At 41.6% G+C, this 25,642-nt stretch overlaps 2 protein-coding genes across 3 annotated transcripts in view; one reads left to right on the plus strand and one right to left on the minus strand.

Annotated features, from left to right (window-relative positions):
• Positions 1–25,642, plus strand: part of LOC105683836 (dipeptidase 1-like) — a 133,504-nt gene that overhangs the window by 69,141 nt on the left and 38,721 nt on the right. The window lies entirely within an intron of this gene.
• LOC125500352 lies at positions 17,747–20,137 on the minus strand. Its single transcript, XM_048653004.1, has 5 exons — positions 18,975–20,137; positions 18,814–18,892; positions 18,594–18,736; positions 18,289–18,454; positions 17,747–18,236 (listed from the first exon to the last, which is right to left on the minus strand). Exons 1-5 carry the CDS (start codon positions 19,951–19,953, stop codon positions 17,963–17,965), a joined length of 1,641 nt encoding a protein of 546 aa, XP_048508961.1. The 5' UTR covers positions 19,954–20,137; the 3' UTR covers positions 17,747–17,962.

A 25,642-nucleotide genomic window follows, 5' to 3' on the forward strand; every position in this document is an offset into this window, starting at 1 on the left:
AAAATGATTCGATGTTCGAAGTGCAAATTTTCTCATGTCCGCACCGAACGCTGTTTCGTTCAAGTTTTCATCTGATTCGATAGACACGTAATAGATTTCACATTTGGAAGGACGACAGGTGAATTACTTAAGAAAATATTGTATATCGGTTCACGCTGAATTCACTTCCGGAAAAGCAGGATGTACGAAGAAACCATGTTGCTTGTATACGCGTAGCACGAATGCATACAAGGTACCGAAACTTGGCAAGTTATCTGCAGTTTCACGGCGTCCCGGAAGGTTACTTCCTTCAGGGCACAGCAAAAGCAATCTGAAATTACTCGGCGGTACGGTGTACCGGCGGTGTTGTTTCAGAGGGTGAAACAGACGAGGATCCTGTACGGTCGGGAAAATGTCGCTGAGGCCAGAAAACGACGTACCAGAATTTCCAGCCTCGCGGTAAAATAATGCCTCTCAGATGTCTGTGGACACGTGGATATTTTATGGGCAAACATGTGCGTCTGCCTCACGACTTCACATGGACCAACGTATTTGCATAGTAATAGACGTCTTGGATTGTGATTCGTTGTTTAATTACGGATGATTATGAGTCCTTGAAAGGGAATGTTTCATCTCATTGGAATTTCGACTGTGCAAACGTTACGAAGATATTTAAGATCTGAACTTCTATGTACGAATTTAGATCGAGGACTTTCGCATGTATTGCCTTTACTGGCGGAGTAACTGCAACTTTAACTTTGCTTTGGAATAGCTAAATTCAAAGACGGGTGCCCGGCTTTTCCGTCCTCTTTGAAATCAAATATTGAATCTTCAATTTCTCTATGCTCTTTCAAGTCTGGCTTCAACGAGGAGCGACTCTGCCATGCACACCGAAAGTATGGGATTTCTTTTTTTTTCAATTCTTCTTTGGAAATCAACCAAGAGAACTATGCGAGAGAACGAAATATTACTTCCGTGATTCCTGTAATTAATGGATGGTTTTCTGATTTTGAGAAAATGTGTGCTTCGTTTGTGAGTGAAAATCTCGCCGAACGCTGGTTGTCGAACGCAGTTTCCTGTAGAAGTAAATCAAGAACTTGAGCATTTTTGCACACATATTTTCAATACCTCTTACAAGTTCATAAAAAGAATGAAAAAGTTCTTGAAATATTGGAAAGTACTCGGAGTTATGGCGCGAGCCAGATGGCAGATTTATATGCAAGCACTCGCGTCTTCGACTGCCGATTTCGTGATTTCTTCGCTTCTGTTTATTATCTTATTTTATTAGCGCTTTGTTGTGAGACGTCACCTTCGGGGCTGAGCAGAGGTGACGCCCCACAACAAACGGCGCGCCCGTCGCTACCTGACCCCAGCAAAGCTCGGGTTCGCTGGTGAATTGAGAAATTCAAATATTTCGACCCATGCATGGGTTGCGACGAATCAAAGTGGGTCTACGACTAAAACCAATCGATGTGTCTTATAATTTTGCTGCTCCCAACAGCGAATAATCGATGATTACTCGATCGATTGCATGAGTAGATAATTTTGGCTTTCAGATTCAGATTTCTGAGCTAATTATACGTGAGATTACCCTTGAAATGCCAGAAATAAAAATCGATTTTGGGGCCAAAAGTAAAAAAGTGTAAAAATTGATTGTATCACACTTTTCTGACGTATTTTGACCTCAGGAATCCGAATCTGAAAGAAGAATTGATCTATCTCTAAAATTGACCAAGTTATCGCCAAATTTCAGCTTTTTGGGGTCAAAAATAAAAAATTGATTTTTTAGTCTATATTGATGTAATTTGAGCTCAGGAATCCGAATCCGAAAGAAAAATTGATCTATCTTGAAAAATGACCGAGTTATCCGCATTTTTTCGCATTTTTTGGCATAAATTTGAGGATATCTCGAAGGGAAAAAATCTTAGCTCAATTTGGACAACGGATTCGTGTTCCTGAGATCAAAATACATAAGAAAAGTGCCATACGATCGATTTTGAAAAATAAAAATTTTTGGCCAAAATTTGAAAAAATCGTAAGGGGTACCCCTTGGAAAAATCTCAAATTTTGGCCAAAATTTTTTATTTTTTAAAATTGATCGTATGGCACTTTTCTTATGTAATTTGACCTCAGGAACACGAATCCGTTGTCCAAATTGAGCTAAGAATTTTTCCCAACGAGATATCCTCAAATTTATGCCAAAAAATGCGATAATTCGACGATAACTCGGTCACTTTTCAAGATAGATCAATTTTCCTTTTGGATTCGGATTCCTGAGCTCAAATTACGTTAATATAGACTAAAAAACAAATTTTTTATTTTTGACCCCAAAAAGATGAAAATTGGCGATAACTCGGTCAATTTTAGAGATAGGTCAATTTTTCTTCCAGATTCGGATCCCTGAGGTCAAAATACGTCAGAAAAGTGTAATACAATCAATTTTTAAACTACATTACTTTTGGCCCAAAAATCAATTTTTATTTTTGGTTCTCTAAGAGTAATCTCACGTATAATCAGCTCAGAAATCCAAATCTGAAAGCTAAAATCATCCACTCATGCAATCGATCGAGTAATCATTGGGTGGAACAAATTTTTCACTTGATATTTTGAGGTAGCCCACTCGTTTTTTGAATAAATAATCAATCAAGTGGGGTACTTCCAGCAATAAAATATTTCTTCTGGTCAAAAATCATAGGAAACATCTAAAAATTGTCGATTGTGATTGTTTTTTACTCAACTTCAATTCTACGTCAAAAATAGAGCATGTCATTAATTGATTTTATACTTGGGACAATGATATACGAATTGAGAAACGAAGAAACTTGAAAAACAAACCGTCAAATGTTGAATTTGTTTGTGTGGAATGAACATTCCGTCACATGCTGAACACGAGGGATCCTATCGCCCCTCTAATCTCCAACGTTCCTCGCATGTGTCTCAAAAGTAAAGTAGTTTCAAACGTTGAAAACTGCTCAATTATTTTACGACTTCGAATGTGCGGAAGCACGATGTAAAATTCATAGGAACATGAAGAATCTCGCGGTTTCAAAATTCAGATAAACCCACCCGCGGTCGTTATCGTAAAAATTCTGCAATCGGGACCAGCTGTTTCAATCGTAGGGTGGATTAGCGCCGAAAATATTTTTTCTCATCATTGTCTTTTTTTTTTTTTTCTGTAATGACAGACGAATGACACTCGATGAAATATTATGTGCGCGGTACCGTACTTGCGGTGCACACTTTATGACGCGTGAAAAGCATAAGGTCGGATTGAAAATTACTTTTTCACCAGCTGCACGTGGGTTATATTTTGTTCGGTTCGTACTGGCGTGAAGTAGATTGTGAAATTTCAATGGATCAATCGAGCATCCTACCGTGCGAATATCGGTGTCATTCGTTCGTCGGATTTTATTCTCCTCAACTTTGTAATGTACATTTTGATCAAGTCTGGAAAACATTCACTCTGTTGCTTTCAGGCACTGGGGGCACTACGGTTTAACAATTAGTCAAATTAATGCAAATCCGGAAGACAAACGTGTCATTTACATCCGTAATTATTTCTGCTCTGTTCCGAAAAAGAGTTTTTAGCAGCTAAAGAAAATTCTCCACCTGTTTTTTTTTCATTCATTCGCATTCAACCGGATTCGCAATCATTTGCTTCCATAATCGAGAGCTCTCGATTCTGATCTGAGAACTCATCGTTAAAGTACCACGTTAAATTTCTCGATTCGCATAATCCGTATCGAATCTTTTCCGATCAACTATCGATCTGAAAAATAATTCACCGTTTCGCAAGTTTTTCGACCGTTCCAAAATTCTTCACTGATTCAAGATTTTTTTTTCTGATATTTTCTGAACAAGATCAGACGGCCCACACCGCTACGTATTCCAACCGTAGTCCCCTTGTGTGTAGAACGTCCGTTCGGTATGTGGTAACTCTGCCGAAGTGGCCAGGTGCGTATCCACTCGAATGTCAGAAGGTAACAAATCTTCCGTTCATGGTAGATACATAAAAAGAAATTTATATAAAACCCGGCCCTAAATAAATTCCGCGATATTTATCACCCGTATCGTATACGTATAAATTTATTTTATTTTATTTATTTTTTTTTTTTCTGACGCGCGAAAGGAATACAATGCGAAACACCTCAATCGATGGAATGAGGTTCAAATAATATTTCAGCCTTCGAAAAGCGAGAAAATAAAGAGAAAAAAAAAGAAAATGTCCACCCGTACGATATTCCACCGTTTCGAGAGATACGAGCGGCGTGTGTGCGATTGAGCCGTAGGTGGGATATTATCGAACCACTTCGTGCAAGATTCGAGGCAGTTTTTCTTATCAATATGCAAATCGAACTGTTGAGCATAAAACCGGGATTCGCGGAGCAAAGTCAAACGCACTTTATTCTAAGACCGGCTCTCGTCAACGGATCGCTATTCCCACGGGCAACGAATGGAAATGGATTACGTCGAGGGGGTGTAGGTACGCGCAGCTTTGGAACGCCGTTTACACTCTGTTGATTTTTAAGAGTCACCGTTCTCCTTCGGAACACCGGGAGATGTCCGGATGTCTCGAATCTTGTTTTCGTATTACCTCGGTTGGATCAAATGCGCGTAATTTCGTACTCGCGGCGTAGCTCGCTACGATGTAATCGATACAAACCCCCTTCCACATCTGGTGATTAGGATCGCGCGGTAGAACTGGCGGCGCATGAACTGAAAAAATAACAAATTCAATTCCGAACTTCGACCACTTTTCCAGTTACTACACGTCTCTGGATCGGAAGGGTTCGGCCAATTAGGATACAGTTTAACCTTCGCTACGGAAACTCACTCCCGGAAAAATGTTCCACAGGCATCGATGGAAAATGAGGTAAAAGGATTTCCAACCCTCGGATGAGTCTTACGCTGGAAACTAACGTTCGGCGTATTTGTAGCAGCTCTCTTTACCAAGACATCTTCATCCGCGAATAATAACGCATCATTTGGAATTCTACTTTAATGGTTTCGGAAAGTGTAGCCCAGACAGCGGCCATTGACCGTCCGGACGCAGGTGGCATCGTTAAACTGCGGAGTGCCGACGTATAAAGCGAATACGCGACGCTCCTGGGGGAAGTTCTTTACAGTAATTCACAGATGAAACAAGAATTCAAACGTTGAAAATTTTATTCCGTTTCACCGTTGCCTCGAATCGCCTGAATTTTTTTATGGGAATTATTTTTATGTCCAATCATATTTGTCAGAGGGGATAAAAACGACGAGGATTTTGTTGGTCGGCTGACCGTTGGGCCAAAATTTTTTTTAATTTTCATACCGTAAGAGTTTTCGTTCTCGTTATCACGTGACAAAAGTGATCAATTTTAGGAGATTGACGATGAGATTTTCCGCTAACGAAGGAGGCTCAAGATTGCGAGTAATTCAGATTTATCGCCTGGAAGCTCATCATCCATATATCACGGGGTTTCGAAACCGGCGGACGCACATAATTCTCGTCGCTTGCGTATAGTACAACGTTAAAACTAGCGAAATTGATTTTCGAATAATACGAATCCCCGACGTAGGAATATCAGAGTTCGTAGAAATTGAACGATCTTGTAACCCACCCATGCATTGTATATTACGCGGATAATGGTAAATTTAATTCGACGCGTATCTTATAACGGTAACCATATTGCGTCGCCTTACAACATTTATAGCTCAAACTTCCGGCTCCAGGGAGACGTTCCAATTCACCCACAAAACACAGCCCGATTCCTCCACCCCGGGCTTACATGGCTAACTCCTCTCCGAGCTTCCAAGTTATTATCCGAGCTACCCTCGTCAAATAATCACTTACATAAGCTATCCACTTCGAGGCCAAATGAATCTGGAGCAAAGCTAATATACTTGGAGACCTGAATTAACGTCGTTGTTGAATCATTCAACGGTGGCAAACAAAGTGTCGCTTTGTTCGTCAGGGTCAATTTTTTCAAAACTCATCTGACCGCGGTTCTTCCACATATTGCCAAGTTGACTCCGTTCAGAGGTCGTAATTCAAAGTCATTACCCGATGTGCGCTCGAACAAATTTTTGTTGTTAATTTTTTCTCTCAGAGCGATACGTTCGACAAATTTCTGGTTCCACTTAGGGGGTTGAGGATGGGCTCCGATACACGAAACTCCGTTTCCGCTTGCAAAAACGCGTCGACGTCGAGAATACCGAATGAAATTCGGCTCGGCAAAGTACCGTTCGTGTTCCAAAACTCTCGGATGGTTTCGAGTCCGCGCGATGTCGTAGTCCGTATACGTTTTGCCGAAGTACAGCGGCAGACGGACCACTCCGACGAGGAACCTTCTACCTTTACGTAATGCATTAGTTAGCGGTGGTTTCAACTTTTGCTACTCCTTCGTAGTACCGTGCCGCGTGGCAGCAGCTCTCAGAAGTGAGTGATACGCTATCCTCGCCAAGGATAGCGTATTCGAGCGGCGTCGGACCAACGGGAGCTGCCTTTAAGGTCCGCCTGACGAGGTGTGGGAAACTGCGTGGGATCTGGGGACACCAGGACAGAGAGCACCCTGGCGAGGTAATTTCTCTCAGGCCATCCGCCATCCGGGTCTACCTTCGGGTGACCTTTCCGAATTCAACCCCGGCAAACTTGATCCAGGATTTGGAAACTTCACACCTATACCGTCGCGCGTCGGGTCGGACTCGGAAGTCTCGATGCGCCGGTGTTTCGGGACTCCCTGGATACGGTTGACAGGGTGGGTTGCCTTCGTTCGGTCATTTTTCAAAATCAAACCCGTTCGAGGTGTTTCACTTCTCAGAGCGCGCGTGAAGAACGTCAACCGACGATCGCTCTTCCGATTAAAGTGGGCGGAGCATGCCTAATGAGGAGATCTCGTCCCCCCCGAAACACGGTGAACTTGTTTCACAGCTTTTACGTAGGAAATGACATCCGAAAATCTCTGAAGCGTTCCGAATTTCTTTTCACCCGACAACGTCGAGAAGGAAAAATATCATGTCTTCCAGTCGAACGATTCGATGCATATTTTCCGGCAGAAGCGTCCTCGAGGATCAAATGCAACAACTGTGCAAGCATCGCTCGTCTAACTCGATAGCGCCAAGCCTGAGACGATTGAGACGTCGTACGGTCGAAGACAATGGATCCTCGACCGTGTAAGTAGATCGGGGAACACGAGCCCGGGTGTGCGAATGTTATCGCGGTGTCGATTGCCGGTATCGTGTATATTCAGAGAAAGGTTCGGAGTCATAAAATGTGTGAAAGTTATACCGAAACCGTCGGAAGAAAAAGTTGTAGAGAGAATCGAAGTTGCGCGAATAGCGGTGCGCCTAGGTCAAATGGAATTCGTAGTTAAATAAATAAATGTGAAACGTCGCCGTTTGGCAGAACGTCGGGGACCGGCGGGTGGACTCAGGTGCATGAATAATGCCCGCCGAGAAGAGAATTCTGACGGGGAATGATTTGTTCTGAACAAATATGCTGACAGAATTCTAACCCGTGAATCTTGACTTCGGGGGGGGGGGGATGTTACGTGATTTATTGATATCGCGTTACGAGCGCGCGTTAACTTATCTGGAATATTGTACAAGTTTGAAAAATTCCACAGCGTCAAATCCATCGCTTAGCTTCACCGCTTATAATTATTATTAAACTCTAATACACCGTATAACTACGATACAGCTGCTGCGAAATGGTCCTTAACGTTCGACTTCGTTTCACATTTATCAACGCCCTCCAGTATAATTGGAAAACTCTTCCGGACCAGTTTTTTGGTTTATTTTATTTTCACCTTCTGCTTTTTCACTTCGAACGGATAAAGGCTGATATTTCGGCCTCTCATTCGTCTAGCTCCTTTATCACAGATGTCTCGTAGTTTCGTTGTACGAGATAAGATTAAACACCTTTGTATTCCAAGTCGCAATTCCTTTGTCTTCGCCTTTTTTTTTTTTCTTTTTTTTTTTTTCTCTTTCCTTCGTGTGTCCATAATCCACACCATTCCTCGTTCACGACCTGGATTCATACATATTTAACTCACCGGACTCGACTCGGCCGGGATAACTAAGCCCATTCTTTTCTTCTCTCGCTCATCCTCGCCTTTTTTCGTCCTTTTCTTCTTTCCTTGGGAGGGCTAGGCGAGGTTTGTTATTTTTCCTCTCCGCCGCATCCAGTTGGTTTTTCAGCTCCTGTTTTTCTTTATTCGATCCCTGTATTATCCCCCCTCATGCTCACCAAACTCTCCGGGATCAAAACCGAGGTCAGATGTGCTCTTTCAATTCTTAATCATCCAAGATTTGTCACACCCCGGGTCGGTAGTGGATAACAGCTTCCCAAGGTAACGCTCGTAAATATCACTAAACTTTCACCAATCCCAAGTATTCCCTGCACACATCCCCTGCGAATGTCGTTTCGACCTTACCGATGTTAGGATGTCTGGGTAGGTATGCGTGAAACATATCCCCAGCATTTGTCTTTCCTTACCGCGTACACATACGTACATACCTTTGCAATAAAAACCACCGTTCACGCCACAAAAGTGAATCGTTCGCTATACACTGTTCTCGAGATCGATGCCAAAATCTGGTATGAAAAACGATCCGCGAATGAGTTGTAAAAATTAAAAGATGAAAGAATCAAACAAAAAAAAAAACAATATCATTCGAAACTCTCGTGAAGCTTTCACAAAAATTACCAAATACTAGTAACAATAATGACAATTATCATTCGTTTGATACGGAACCACATTTCGCTTGGGCTTTAATCTCTGGAATACAAAAGTTGGGTGATGTTTGATATGTAAATGAGATTCAGAAATTTGTTTTGTATGATTAAACAGCGGTTCACCGTATCGCTTTCTACGCGAAAAATCATAAAAATAATAATAATATTAACTGTAATAAATATTTCTGCGTTCTCAAAAAGACTTGCACGTGTAGATCCAACTGAGACCCACGGACGAATACCGGTTAAACGTTTGCTTCCGAAATGAAGGTTGTCGCGACACACGAGCACCACCCACCACAGGGGCTGCCGTTTCCCTTATAATTCGCCGCGTGGGTGGTAAAAAAGTATATAAGAAGACGAAAAAAAGTATTTCGATTGCAATATTGTCGGGGTGGGTTCGCGAACCGAAAAAGACTCGCGGAATTTGAGTCGCTTGTTTAAATATATATTACCGCTTTTTATTTTTGTAAATCTAGTTTCATATTTTTTAAAGTTATTTTTTGATGATCGATAGGTGCCAAGCCGGGTGCCGTTTTTTTAATTTCTTTTTTCCTTTTTTTTTGGAGCTGAGAGAATCGACCCGAATTTGAACTCCTGACCTTCAACGAACCCCTTTTATGCCCCATTAAACTTCAAGCGCTGCAGTATGTTCCTGCAATATTTTACGACCCAAACTGCTTTGTATGAAAAGTACCATTGATTTGGATTTTTCCTTTTCTTTTATTTCATTTTTATATTCGAACACCGCCTCACGCTGATCTACAATGTAGTAGATTTATTTTTCGCTGTTTTTTTTTTCAAAAACTGTTAATGGAATTCACACGATTCTATTTTATCATCTTTTCCATCGTATTTTCAAAAAATTCGCGAATATTTCAACTATATTCATCGCTTCAAATTTGAAAAACTGAGGAAACTCGTTGATGTATGGAATTCTACTACCATAATCCAATGAAATTTTGTAAGTCATTTCGTCAAACATGCGAGGCAGGATATTCGCCCCAACCACAGATATGTAATTGTCGAATAGTATGAATCTATTAGTTAAACATACATACAAGTGTGTGCAGACAGGAGAAACATCAATTATAGTTGTACTAATTTGAATGTTTGGGGAAAAGTACTTCACTATCGAAACCGGGAGATAGTTTCCCCCTGTTCGTCTTATCGTAGACGTCTTATGTTGGAATTCCGACCAAGTGTAACTTGTGATTCAACTGGAATGAAAATACAAAGGGAATCGTTGAAGATGAATTGTGTTTCAATTCTTTCAAGTCGAAAATTTCTAATTTTGGTACGCTCTTCATATACCTGTTTATATTTTCATTAAAAAAATTTGAAAAAAAAGATTCCGTAATATTCGAAGTATTTTTTTTATCAATTCGAGAACAAATCGTAAAAATTTTAATGGTACTCGTCGTTGTAGTTGATCTCATGTATTTTCGAAAATCCGATCGACATCTTTGGAAATATGTATGGCAGCTATATACACCGTACGAAAAGTTATGATTGAGATTCAGAACGATTATGGTAAAACCGGGATTTCAATCCCCATGAGGAAACACCCCTGCTGCTTGTAATCGTATAGCTCGAGTCAGCTGTTTTGATTTCAATTAAACCCATACACGTCTTCGCCAGACCAATAATTTCCACCGTGGTTTTCGGTACACGCTTAAACTTCGAAGTACATCTCAAAGTTTACGCGATGCAAAACTTCCCGATCGTGAGAAACTAACTAAGGCCGTGGACGGGTATTAATTATCCTCAATCGATCGTCTCAATCAACTGAAATCAAAGAACAACCAGTGTAACCGACGTATCGAAGGTGGCTTTGAACCGCTTACAAGTAACCCGTAGTTCGTCAATGTCCGGATAAGGAAAGCTTGCAGATGCAAGCACCACTTTTACGACCCCCGACTCTCGGGGAGAGGGAAGCGGCAGCGTTTGGCATAAGTACAGGTATAGGTCTATACGATTCTTACAATAAGAGGGAAACAGGACCCCAGGCAATGCGTCAACATCCACCGCAGACTTTGGTTAACCTTGGTGAACTGGAATCCCGACTATATTCCGGTAAAAGCAGATGCTCGAAAATACGACTCGCGGGGAAACGAGGGTTCGCCGGGGAGTTTTAATCTTCATGAAAAAAATAACGAAAAAAAACGAAAAAAATAAAAAAAAAATGGAAAGGGAAAGGAAAAGAGTACTTTGTAAAACGGTTTAATCTTTGTTCTCCATGGAATTACTCGAATACCAATAACCAGCTGGTATCATTATTCTGATTCTCCATATTAATGAGTTGGCTGGTTATAATAAAGTACGCCCGTTTACGATCTGGTAATTCCCTTCCGTTGTAATATTTTTTCACTTCTCTCTGCCGTACGCAATATTTATAACAATGTTGGTATAAAATTATGCAAATTGAATGTGTGCCAAATTCGTAAATATCAAACTATGTTGTCTTTTTTTATGTTACAGGTAAGTCGAAAACGGAACGATGGACACGACGCGGTGTTCGTTGAGCCTATGGTATGTTAAAAAGTAAAAATTGAAGCCCATTTTTCACACTCCGATTATTGAATGGTTGGGAAAAAAAAAGAAACACACTCAAGGATAGGTAAAATATGGCAAAAAAAAAAGATGTTGATTATTCGGCATTCGTTTTTGAATACGTTGCGCAGATGGTCGGAGACCGTGTAACCTGGTCGTTTCAACATTTTCACTCTAAGCGTTATAAACGGGACTGAAACGCTCCAATGTTGGACATCCCATATTTCCTCCGGAAGTGTGTTCACTGGCTCTGCTAATGCCCCTATACACGAAAAGCGTACACATGGAACATGATCTCCTGCAATTCGGAGGCATAACATAATTCATCGTGATTTAGGAAGATCTACGGACGAATTTTGAAAATCTGAAAAAATTTTCCATTCCTCGCGAATCCTTCGCCAGTGAGAATAATTCTTCGACGAGGAGTGGCGTTGTCACGTTCACTTTCCACGGGGCCGCGAGGTACACCGTTGGTATAATTGATCGCCAGTGTTTGAACTAAGTTTACATAATTTTGCAACAACTATATGTAACTTTGGTACGTATGCATGTGCATGGATCAAGGAGAGGGTTCTGGGACAACTAAATTTAAACTTGTCGGTCAAGTATACTCACCACGCGTTTAATATACCCCTGCCGGCACTTCAAAGTTCAATATTTCAAGTACGTCTGGGCACACAATGTGTTTGCTCTAACGGTTTTACTGAACGTAGAGAAACCGTCCGTTTTATGTGGGCGATTATACGCCAGTTATAGGGGATGGAAGTAAAGTCGCGCGAAAAATGAAGAGAAAGAGGCTCGCGGGCGGACGCTCACCAGTTTAGGATGTTCGCTGGATTTCCCGCTTGCGTGGGTCGACTAAAATGACAGAGGTGAGGATCTCTGCTAAGCGATGATGATTGACGACGGTGGTGGTACCGGAGAGAAACGGAAATACCGAGGACTTCCGGTCTGAAGTATCCTACGAGAAAGACGGTTCACGTTACTATTGCACGCAAATATTCGGTATTTACAAAACATTGGAAACCAACATTGAATGGAGTCGGTATATCGTTCTAAAAAAGACGATGAGAAAGTAAGAAACAGGTGAAAAATCGGATCGATGAAAATGGGAAGATATCGGTGGAATCGCTTGAGTTCGATAATGTGCAGTTCCGTATGTACAATATTTCTGACTTGTTTGGGCTTTCGAGAAACACAAAGCAGACGCAATTATTCGATGAGTAAAAGTGAGTTGTCGGGCTCTTTGAAAATGTCGCTTTGAACCCGCCATCCTCGGCGCTCGACGGAGCTTCCATCAATTTTATTGGAATCCTCTTTTATTTTTGCCCATGCTTCAAACTTAAATTAATGAAAATACAGCGGGACCATTCGTCCTCACCATCTTAATAAGATCTCGATTGTCAAAGTTGATTCGTTGAACTTGAAAGAGTTCACATTGAACGAGCGTTAGATACAGCAGTTAACAGCTCAACAAAATTGCAGGTCATTTTTTACGATTCCGCCGTTGCTTCGTATCGTCTCATTAATTTAATCGTAACCCGTGACGAACACCGTCGATATTTGAATATTTTTTAGCGCCACAAAAGCGGCAGAAAACTTCGCTCGAAACCATTCAACCCCGCCATTGTTTGGACGATACATCACACGTATTTTTAATAGGCAAATATAACTAGATGTACGTACATACGCTAGATTGCGAAGCCACAGCGTAAATATCACCCAAAATGCAACGCGGTGTAAGTTAACACTGCAACTGGCGTGTAGTCGTCGTGATGACAATGTGGACCAGCTCCCGTTCTATTTTGTATTCATAACAACGTTATTTAGTAATTAACTTCCGTTGAACTAACAAAATCAAACGAGTGGTCGAATTTATTTGAGTGAACGTGTATTTGCAGCCATAACGTGTCGACCTGTTATTTTATACGAGTGCAGGGGTGCAGAGGTTGGTCGTTTGTTTGTTCGTTCCTTCTATTTTTTAGTTGTTTTTTATTTTTTTTTTTTTGACGTGTGCTAAGGACTCGGAATCGTCGAGCTTACAGCTCTGTACTTCGACAAGTGTATTTTTTCTGTAACATTGACGTTATACAATAACGTAGTTTCGTCCTTCGATACACAGAGATCGAAGTTCACCCCCCGAATCCGGTTCCGATTTTTTTTATTAAATATTCATACGGTTCCGAAGCACTCCCTTCATGTATTTGCCGAAAGTTTATCATTCTTTCAGGATCTTGTTTCATATCGGCTTTCATCTGACAAAAAATTTCACCCTCCGCGTAAGATTCGCGTGCTTGAATATTTCGGCGAAACGACATCTGGCGGAACATTTGTGCTCAAGAGTAGGCTTATCGTTATCCTGAGAGGTTTCGCTCTTTCGAAAAGAGAAAGGAAAAGGTACCAGGAAACTTCGAGGGTTAACCAGTTAACGTATACGGGACATTATCCAAAATGAATTATTTAGACCTTCTCCTCGGGACACTTCAGTCCCATCTCTTGCGACGACGTAAAGCTCACCATGTCTCTGAAGTAACCATCTTTCATTTTTGTTGCATTTTATTTGTATTCTGCACGGCTTGCGATATCTTACACTAAAAGTCGCCCGAAGTCCACCCATTCTGAAGTATCCTCTTATGGGTATATATACTCCGGTAAAAAGCTCTATATACATCCGAGCTTTCTTCAAAACTTTGAATCTCTTAGATCATAAAACTCGTTACTGTGATCCCCTTTCGCTACCAGCGAAACCTCTCTTCTGTCACGCGTTTCAAATTTTTCAAAGTTTAAATTTTATATTGCAGCATTAAATAATAACGCATGCTATACGAAGCTACAGTTTGAAGCTTAAATTCCGAAATTACAATTCGAAATAAGATATCGCTCGTCGGTCCTTGTAATTCGTTAATCGGAAATTTCGACCATCCTGCGAGTAGTTGGTCTTCTGCAGTGTGGCTGGTTATTTTTCACTGGCTTTTTTTTTTCTTCACAATCTATCCTGTCCCATAGTCTCCGGACTCCACCAAGTCCCCATTACTTTGGCCCTTCGGTAGCCACCCCCCGGTCTGGGTGAAAAAAAAATTTTCCCTCGATTTTCGAGACCACTTCGCAGATTCATAATTCATAGCGGACCTGTTATGCTCCGCACGCTTCGTAGAGGTAATATTTCAAAATTCGGTACGGAAGTATTTTATAATTAACAGACACGCGTGTGCGGGGGGCATGCGAAATTCAATAGAGATTTATGTCGACATTAAATGGTTGCGAGAACTGCGGGAGCGTGACTGCTTTACCGAAAACAATTAAATTTCCGTTCTTTTCCTGTGTTTTTTTTTATTTTATTTTATTTCATTTTTTTTTTTTTTTTTTTCGTCTTCCGTTTTAATGCCCCCGCTGCAATATCCACCGCGGTTCCAAAGCTCCGCGGCAATATATGATAATTAAAATAAAACAAACAATTAAGCGCTTTTGTGTTTTAAATTAAAAGCCCGCATTAACCCATGAAAAGACCACAATTACAGAAAGACACCACAGTCTGTCTGAATACTGTAACCTACCGCAGGGCGAAACAACAGCCGAATAAATGTGACATTCTTTTTCCCTAAAACAATTGAGCATTGATTTTGAAACGATCGGGCAAGAGAATTGTTTTTGAAAAAAAAAAAAAAAACAAATTGGAAATGCAGCAAGGCGTCGAGTGAGTCATCTGCGGCCGCGGTGTTCGAAAGCGAAACTTCTTTCCATTCGCAAGCTCATTGTGAAAAACTGATAGGTCAGAGTAAAGTTGCGGTCGTTAGACCGAGGAAATTGATTGGCCCACGGCCAAAGCTTTGAAGTCAGCCATAGAACTCTAACAAGCTATACGTATATCTTGCGGCTAAACAAAAGAACCCTTCGAGCACTTTGTTGGTGTACGTCCTACGGTTATACCGCCTGGCAAGACGCGGACGCGGAGGGCCATCCGCTCCGAGATGCTATTTTCACCCCTTCGCTCGCCCAGTCTCTCCCCTTGGGCCACCCTTCGCTACTTCCATTCGCTCGGAGCCCGTAGGAATATCCAAAGCTGCCAACGCCATATCCCCCGTTGACTAGTGTACGAGGAGTAGCGACAACACTCGAAACTCGCTAAGCACTGTCAATTAATCGCGCGAACGTCGTTTGTTAGCGACGAGCCAAGAGTGGTCGTTAACGAGTAAGCGCTACGCGGAGCGCACTATCTAGTGAGCTGAAACCCCTACTTTACAACCATTAAGTATCCATAGATCCCACGTTTTCCGTACGTATACGTACGTATCGCTGAGTTAACGATGTACGTGTTCCACTTGCAGGGTGTCTTGGTACAGGGATAAAATAGTGGAATAGTATAAGAGTTGAGATGTATGCACATTGAGCTTGGCCAGAAATTCTATTTCTCACACTATTCGGATTTGGCACACGTACTAGTACGGATGCGTGAATAACTCATAGGAGTTTGATATTATACCCGTAGCGGTATGAACTAGAGAGTTGAATAAATTTACCTTACTCGACGTTTGAATTCCGTAGCAGCAGCCTCGCTCCCGCTCTTTTTCGGTAATAATCATTCGCTTCTTCTCTAACGTTGTTCATTTCTGCTCCACTCATTCATACGTTAAAATCGCTCGTCACGATATTCAAACAAACCAAAAATTCGGAGGATGGACGTTGACGTGGAACGGAATTCTCACCGAGTTCCGTATGGTTGAAATATTTTCCTCCTCGAAAGACGTCCTCAACGTTTACGGGTGTAGCTACCACCTTTCGGAATCATGAACCCGAAAACGAAGACCCTCTCGTGACCTCGACCTCCGTAGCAGCTTTCTCTACTCGAATGGATCTCTAGAGGCAAGTTGGGACGGATAGAATATTAGGAACTATCTCCCGAGTTAAGGGGGCAACAACAGACCGCAACAAAAAGTACTCACCTATCCATCACGATGGGTAAAGTGCTGACTTAAGTAGCGTTACACTATCGAGTGTTCAGCCGCAGCTGGGTACGCACTTTGGGCCAAGAGAAAACGACGGATTCAACCGTGTGAACTCACGAGCGTGTCGTCGAATGGTCCATCGTTTCTATAAGAACGTTATGGCAACCCGTCACAGAAAATACTGGACCAGAAACTGAGAAACTTGACTAATAAAGCATCGGCAAATGGGAACCCTTGTCCTGCAAGCCAGCTTGGTTCAACACCCCCAAAGATAAATTTGGTAACCAAAATTAGGTAGGCACCCTTAACCGCAAGTAGCGTATGACCATAGTGAATATATACTGTCCGTTATTTGATTCGGGAGCTAATTTTGGAGTGATAGCTTCAAAGCTACTTGATATCTTCATTCTGTTTCACGTGACGTATTTGACGATACAAAACGAACGAAAGTTTCCGGTGAATTTTAAGTTTCATTTTCAGAACTGATTTTGGTATTTGAGTTGGCTGAGGGAGCTTCGCAAGTTCACTTTGTTAGAAATGTTAGCCCAAGGCAGTCCTTTCTCCATCCGTTAGTTGCCTACTGGCTACTTGGACTACTTTGTTTCATTCCTTTTCTTTTCGGGCTCACAAAAGCTGCGAAGAACTCTCCGGTATACGCTGAAAAGCCTCATTCAAAGAGTTCCCCTCATCTTATGAAATTTTTCTAGTGTGCAATCTAATTATCCTCCGTAAAATTAGTCACACTTTACATTATCCACAAGTACGGTACGTAATATCGTACCTAATTATTAATCAAGTTTCGTAGAAAATTTGTGATGCTGCAGGAAAAAAAATGAATTTTCCCCCTAGAATAATTCACGTCCAATGGAAGTTTTCGCGAAGAAGTATTTTTGTTACCGTTATCACGTCTGCAGTGCGGAAACCACCTTGTTTGAAAATCGGTAAAAAATTTGATAAGACAAGTTCAACAATGCGTGAGGAATTCAACGTGATGGAATTCGAATAAGAACTGTCAAACGCCTTCTCTGGAACAATCTTGAATACGTAAGCTCATGCATGTGTGCCGAATGTGGGATATATATCATGCCGCGGATATATAGATATTCGAGATTATTAAACTATTCGAGGAAATGCTCTGTACGAAATCCCATCTCTCTATGTCACGTGCCTGTCTACCGGTGCGATAAATGGGCAGAGTTGGACGAACAAGTCTGCTTATTCGAAATAATCGAGTTCGATCTTCCTTGACCTTGAACTCGGTCTCGTGGGAAAAAACTCAAAGTGCCGCCCGCCCGTCTCCAGTCAAGCGAGAAAATAAAAAGCTTGCACATACAAGGATAGTGTTCAGCTTTCGGTAAACTGTATAAAACTTGAATTAACCCTGCAAGCTCCGGTTTGGAAATTATCTCATGATTATTTTCGAGCTGAACTGAAATCCTCAAACTAGAATTACTAAGTGTGAGTAAATATGCGTCGCGGTAGATAAGTTGGACTAATTTTGTCCGTGGTATGTCACGCGTATGGAACATGTAACCAGGAAAAAAGAAAACGATAAGGCCTGAATCCAACGAAATCTGGAGCACTGTAAAATATTCATTCATTGGAAATAACTAATTGTAAATACAACTACGATGAATAGAGCATAAAATCGATTATCCTTTTAATGGAACAAGAAACGTGAGTGATTCGTTGAGGCGGAAGTTCGGGAGGCCAGTTTCGAAAAACCTCTGTGAACATGATAAAAAATATGGCGATCGCGTATATACGATCAAATTTTGCACTCTAGCTGATCGGTGTATTTTACGGTGCAGTCTGCAAGTGAAAGCGCTTGTACGATTCTTGATGAGAGCTTTCGAACTTCTGTGAAGAGCGATTGTTTGACGTTATTCTTCCATACGAGGAAATAAAATATCAGCAAACTCTGCACTAATTCCACTGAACAGAGTATCACTGTAGTTTCCACCGTGTCCCAGCAAAGCCAAATCGTCCACATGATGGTGTGGCCACCCGTTATTAAGAAAAGTTTCAGAAACAAGTTGAACCTGAAATCAGAGGGTTTGAAAAAAAGACACTGAATTGGAAAAAGTGACTCACCGTCGCTGTTCGGATTCGCTGTGTCTGTTAACACCGCCGACGAGCCCAGCAGTTTCTTTCTTAAGTTTTTGGATTGTCAACGCCGTAAGAGTGAACATAATTGCTGTGCAACTGTATATTATCAAATTTACTCCGGCATTTATCCATCGCATCGAAACTGACGTTACTGCAAAAAGTAAAAAAGGATTCCATTTGTGATCATCGTGAACTGATTGTGAGATAGAGAACAGAGAGCGAAGGAAGAGAAGAAGTATAATTCCCGAGTGTCCATCTCGGTGGATCATTGAATATTATCAAAAACTCACAATCTCCATTTGGAATCCACGCAACGCCAGCGATGATGCAAGAGATCAAGATCGCAAGGCTACCCCACGAGAAGAGTGCGTAACAAATATACTTTTTCAAGTCTGACTTCGTCGTGTTATTGCGATCTACACTTCGGATGGAGCTGAAATATAATCTCGATCATGTGAGTGTCAAATTGGAAAGGATCTGACATTTTTTTTCAAATGTTACAGAACTCACCGAAAATTTCGCCACATGTCGAAGCTTATAGAGTTCGTCCAAAGAAGAGCAGAAAATCCGAAGAACAGCACGAACCACTCTGGAAAATGCATAGACAAAAAAATTTCACATCAACCTTCTACTAGATCTTCCAATAATTTTTTGATCGTATTGAAATTTACCGATTATTATAAGTTCCAGATGGGGCCCCGCGAAATTTGCAATAGATGTGATCGTTGTGACGTATACGCCAATGCAGGTGATGACGTATGAACGAAACATCAAACCATGAAGGTTTTTTAGTTTAGGAACTATCGAGTAGACTATGAAAATGACTAACATCACAATACCGGCACCGCACGGACAGCCTATGCAAAATATAGCCCACCACGGCGGTGTTAGACATACCCTCAACGAAGGTATAACTCGACTCCAAGATTCTCCGTACACGCAGCCAAATACGTGGTCTACTACTCGATCAACATTCAGTTCCGGTACAAAATTTCCATACCGGACCGACTTCGATGCATTCAATGTTATCCAGCCCATCGGGCAATAACTGTCGACTGCATAGAAAAAATCGGGACCTCCATGACTGTATGTGGAGATCATCTGCCAATACGTCGCGCTCTGGAGGTCCTCGACGCATTTTTCATCACGTAACGTCTGCCCCAACGGACAACAGAGTGGTAAGCATGTTTTCCAAGTACACGCACAACCGAATCTCGTGCCATTTATCACCTTCGTTCTTCTAGCGGGAAAATATTGACCCGATTTCACGATGAATTCCGCAGGTTCCCCGGATACATTAACCCAGTGCGTTGTTCCTCCAGTGAGATCTGATTCAACCGTGCACGAGTAGTCAAATATTGGGGAGAAGTGTTGGAATCCTTTTCCCTCAAGATGATCACCAAATCCCTCAATTATTTCATCCGATGCGTTATTTGTCGCGTTCTCAGCTTCCGATTCCAATGAATGATTAGATCGTCGAATTTCATCTAATCTATTCCACCAGGCCTTTATCTCGTTTTCATCTTTCAATAATTGAAAATAATTATCAATTAGCGTCTTATCTAACAACGACGATCTGTTACCGAACACTTGTACCGAAAATGTGCTCAACGCAAAGCCTACGAGCAAAAAACTTCGGAGGTCGACCATCTTTGGTGAATTTTGTTGCTAAACTAATTCACGGATTAGCGTTTTTATTTTACTTTGCTATCGATAACGGATTTGTCATGAACTCTGTGTCACGTAATCGCGGAATGACGGGCCACTCGCACTCAACGGATGGTTGCGGTTGATACATCAAACCAGAAAAGCCAGTAATAACTCGAGCGAATCCGGAAACTGATGAAACTCTTTTTCTCTACCGTTCGATGGTGACATTTTCATGAATTTATCACCGCTCATTGCCCTGTCCGACCGTTAATCGCGTCGAAAGTTTTCTTTTCTTTTCAATTTTCATCGACGATCGCAGCGTTTCAAGATGAATATGTTAACATTGTCGCGTATCTCAGGCATCTGAAGAACGCGATTTCACATTCCCGCTTCTTAAATACAAGAGTTTTGGCGTCAAATTTAATGGGGTGGAATATTTCAACCCATGAACGGAATTCGTATCAAAATTTATTCGTAATTGCCGAAATTATGGTAACAGTCACGAAAAAACGTGAGAAGCAAGAAATAAAAAAAGCTAATTTCATTACCGTATTTTTGATTGTGCAGGTTTAACCAAACGATGAACATTGCCTCGATCATTTTTTTAACGTACATCGTGATACGACTCCGCATATTGCAAAGATAAGAAATTTTATTTCCGGTGTGGAGTGGAAAAGTTTTCATCGTCTTTAACCGATGAGCCTTCCGCAGAGGTTGTGATGAATTTCTGTAGGCCACAAATAATATGCACACAAGGAAAAAGTTTTTGTTCCTTTGTGTTCGAGGCGTGTCATGTCTCGTTGGTCGCGAGAGAGATGAAAACGAGGGGTAGGGGATCGTTGTAAGAAACTTGCGTTTCGAACCCTACCGCATCGAGTCAAAGAAAATTAAAGTAAGGCGGAAAAAAAAGTTTGCAACGAACAACGGTCTCCGGATTTCGAGAATGAAAAGAAACTGTGTAAAATAACTTGAATGAAGGGGAGAAGGTGCAAAAAAAAAAAAAAAAAAATGACAGAGAGGAAGCAAAAGCGATAATGAAACAAAATGAAAAACGAGTGATAAAAAAGTGGCGAATCAAAGTGTAACTTTTCCCCGGGTCCTCCCTGGACCCTCGGCCGCGTTGCGCCACTCTTACAGGAAATCAAAAGCCCAACGGGCAGGCGAAAAGCTGGCGGAAAGGCGAAGACACGGATGCTTTTACCGTAGGAGCCGTGTTCACTAGTTCCAAAGAACTGCCGACGGCTCCGCCGAGTCCAAGGATTTCCTTTCGGCTCTCCCGCTCCTCGGGCGTGGCTACTATACATACTTTCACCCCAAAATCACTTCTGCCACGTTCCCCGATAGCCTCGACGTCGGAAAACTTGTTGAGAATCCGCTACGCTGGAAACTCTTTTTGCGGACGATACTGCAAATGTGTCGTTGATTCCTGTCCAGCCGGAACGTAGTGGCCGCAGTCCTCGAGCTTTCGGGGACGAAAAGTTTATTCTCCGCAACATTTTTCAGAAACTTCGAGGACCCTCGGAAGATTATATCCTTCCGCGATTCCTGATAAAACATAATCACTCGTAGCGGAGTTCGGAAGCAGGATGATTTCGAAGCTGAGAAATGAAATGTTAACCGAGAGGATTCTTCGTGGGGGTTTTGAATTTTTTGAATTTTTAAAAGTTCCCTGAATCCATGTCGTGATTTTTTTATTCACCGGAAGAAAGTGAATTCTTAAAATCATTTATTTACTCGTGGAAGGGCTTTGCGAGAGCGTTGTAAATTATGGTAATACTAATTTATGCCAAAATTACTTTGGGATTTTCTACCATCGTGGAATATATAAATCTGTTAGCGGATCATCGATTCGAGGTGGGTTTTCCCGCGTTACCAATATTATTCGACTGTACTATACCGTTCGCGTCCCGTGACGACAACCAGCTCCGGAACTTGAGTTTCGGCGACGCGGTGAATTCCTGATCGCTTTACCTCTCGAAAGGTTACTCACGAATACCACCGAGACCGCGTAGACTTAATTCACTTGGAATACCAAGCAATTTCCTCAATTTCGTGGAAACGCTTCTAACTGAACTGATCGGATAGGCGAGCGCCAAATCGGTCAAATTTGGCCCCGGAATTTCGGACGATTCGCGAGATTCTAGTTTGTGGCATTTTGAGTGGATACTATATAAAACGATAGAAGAAAAAAGAAAAGAAATAAAAACGCTATCCGAACGGCATTGAATAGTCAAACGAGAGTCATGAATCTCTAAAAAGATTATTATCCGTCGGTCTCTAGTTTTTTTTCTTCTTTCTACATCGCGAATCCTCGATGCGACAAGCCATTCAAATTTAAATAGGCTCAACGGTTGACCATTTTTTTTTATTTTTTTTTTTTATTAATTTACAACAACTCTCTGCGCCGGTAATTGTGGAAACGCTGTCGGGTCGGGTTCAGAGTTAACTACGTTTCGAGTATATCCAAAGCTCCGCCAGAAGCACGCTGGAAAGGTTACGACGAGAGGGTATCGGACTGCTGAAGATTTTAATCAAAACTGTTAAGAGATCGCGCGGGTACGAAGCACCTGCAGGAGGCGAGAGCTGATGATTTTCAAGCTGCAAGCTTACTTTCTGAATGATATTACACTTAATCATAAGCCACCCCCACTGCAGCAGGCGGCGGCGGCGGCGGCAGAGGCCATGCAATAGCTTGTAGGTCACGGAGCTTTCGAGCGTAGGTACCACATCGCCTGAGGTGAGGTTAGTTTAATCAAAGTGCCCCCTCCTCCGTCCCTTCTATATTCTCCGGCTACCGGCTAGTCCCTTTTTTTTCTCTCAATTCCACGCGGTAGTTTCATCCACATATAATGTTGCCGCTTCTGTGGCTCCAATCAGGTGATATGAAAGTTCAACCAGAGAAGTTTACGGTAGAAATCGCCAGTAAAAAAAGAAATAAAACAATAAAATAAAAAAAAAACAAAAAAAAGAAGAAGGAGAAGGTAAAACACATAGCCTTCATTTTTATTGAATCACTGTCCGCGCCTTTCAATTTTATATACCTCTCCTCTGAAACTCCGTAGACCGACGTCTTCAAACAGGTGGTGCATGGCCTCACGTTAGCGTTTAATTTTTTTTTTTTTTCTTGATAAAGCCGCCTAGCCGTTGCCTCCAGCATATACGGTATCATCTTTTATACGACACGTTTTATCGCCTTGAGTTATACAACTTTTTTCTATTAAAGTCAAGATACTAGGGGAGAATATTTTGTTTCCGAGCGATACTGCAGGTGGACGGAAAATATAAATATTATCCGCCGATATTTTTGTCGGAAATTGGGCATCGACTATCGGAAAATTCCTCGCGAGGTAAAATTCCTCAGATAAAAGCACGAGACTCGGATGAAAATTGGTTGAAAAATTATCCGAGTTAATTGCCAGCGGAGAATTTATTTATTTTTTTTTTGGCTCTCTTTTTTCACTAACGAGGCAGACGCGATGGGAATAGCCGGGCAAATTAGTTAACTAATAGCCATGTGATCTACCATCTCATCATATACGTGATATGGAATCCCTTTTTTGATGAGCCGCTGCGGCCTCGGCTCTCTCGTAACGCGCCATATGTGCGGTTCGTGCGCTTTATCTTCCGCCGGTGTAAAGAGGCGTTTTACGGAAATTTGGAAACCTTAATATCGTGACCTTCGAGTTCGAAGACCACGTTCGTTCCAACAATTACGCGGTGTACCAGAAACTGTGTCGCGCAATAGGGTGAGACATAATTGAAAATTTCAGCTACATATTCAGGGTGTGACGATGATAACGAGGCAAAAAAGGGAATTTTCCTCTACGCTCCGTGAAGTCCTTCGAGTCATTAGGCTTCGACGGCAGCGAAGCGATTAATCATTTTTCTTTCGTTTGTAAAAAATCATTTCTTGGAAACCAATTTCGGTAATAGAATCAGTCGGACATTGTTTTCCTTGAAAATTAGAGGATTTATCCGACTCACAATAGTTAATTTAAATGCCAGTTCCTCACCTTATACCTTTCGAAGGGTTCGAAGATCCACTCAGGATCCGAATCGCTCTCCCTCGTATTAGCCACCATTCACTGAATCTTCCAGACTTTATGACGCCATAGAGATTTGTGGAAAGGCACAGGATGAAACGAGCTATAGATGCGGTATAATCGGAAACGCCCTCCCAAATCTTTTTAAATACATTCCGCTACTAATTGTCACTTCGCTAGAAAAATAAAAAAAAAAACTCGATGACGATCTAACGAAGATGTTGGGATAGTGGGTAGGGTCTAACTTCACCCTGGAAAATAACCATCTTTTTTTATTTTTTGTTTCTCCTCCTTCATTTTCATAAACTTCATTATTATGCTTTTGTTTGTAACGCGAACGAAATAAAAGATAACTGAAAAGTATGTATCTTCAGGGCGTTTAGGTTGTTCTTCATTTTCTGTTTACAGCATCTCTGATATTTTGCCTCCGAGATATTAAGCTCCGTAAACACCAAAACTTTGGGTACGCAGCAGATTGCAGGTAAAACGGGCGGGTCCGCTCGTGATGGCTTCGTGGGGTCTGCGAAATCGCTGCGTGAAAAGCTCTGCCAGAGTCTAAAGTATATTGCGTTCAGAGATGATATTTCAGGCCGTGGAGGCTCACGAGAAAATCTTACGTACGTTGTTCGCGCATAATCTCGTTAACTAGTTAAGCAATAACTCATGCACGGAATAGGATTATCAAGGCTTAACCATCTGTGGATTTCAGGTGCACGCATATCCGGGAAATCGTACGACAAAAAAATGTACTCGAATTTTATTTTATTTTATTTTTTTTTTTTGGAGAAAAAAAAAAACTTCGATTCAGACAACGCTTGCCCTACAATTCCCCGAGTAAGAGATAAGTGGGGTGAACCCGACGCTTTAGGGACAAAGTTAATTACCGAGCGAATCGTTATAGGGGGGGGGGTCGATGTTCCGGGTCGTTTTATTCACCATAAAACAGTGTCGCTTTAAAACTTGACTTTAAATTTCATTTTTTTTTTCTTTTTTCTACCTTTTTTTTCTACACGGACGTTCATAAAACTCGTTTATAAATCTCCTCGACTTTTGGAACACAAAATAATTTGCTCAATTTTCTTGGTACCGGCTAATTTATTCGCGACTTACTTAAGCGTGAATTTTTATTCTTCATTCTTTGGCTGATTACGAGTGAGGAAAATACGGCATCCGAATGTTGAAAATTTGATCGTTTCCTGTGCGTGATTCACGATTGGCTGTTTGGTCAGTTGAAAATTTTGACGGCGTGGGTGGGTAGATTTTCCGATAACCAAAGTTTTCGAAGCTTCAATTCAAAGTTCTCCCTGTGCACGTATACCTATAGCTCCTACACGAAACCGAGCAAGTGAAACGGAACCGCGATGTATCAACTACTTACCAAGTTGTCAGAGAGCATGATTTATTACCACGACCCCATTTACAGGTGAGATATTTCTACCCGAGAAGAAAACTGCTTCCTATTATTATCTACTGCTCGGATTTTAGACGATGTGCGGTCCCTTCGGAATGTGACAAAAAAAAACTAAAATAAACTTCTCACCTCATGAGAATAACATCGAAAAAATTCGGCCACGTATAGTCGAAACGCTGATTGTAATCGAAGCAAAACGACGACTATGAGCTTTCAAAAAAATTCAACGTTCCGA

This window comes from Athalia rosae, chromosome 3, assembly GCF_917208135.1.
Source record: "Athalia rosae chromosome 3, iyAthRosa1.1, whole genome shotgun sequence".
In the NCBI taxonomy this organism is placed as follows: Eukaryota; Metazoa; Arthropoda; class Insecta; order Hymenoptera; family Athaliidae; genus Athalia; species Athalia rosae.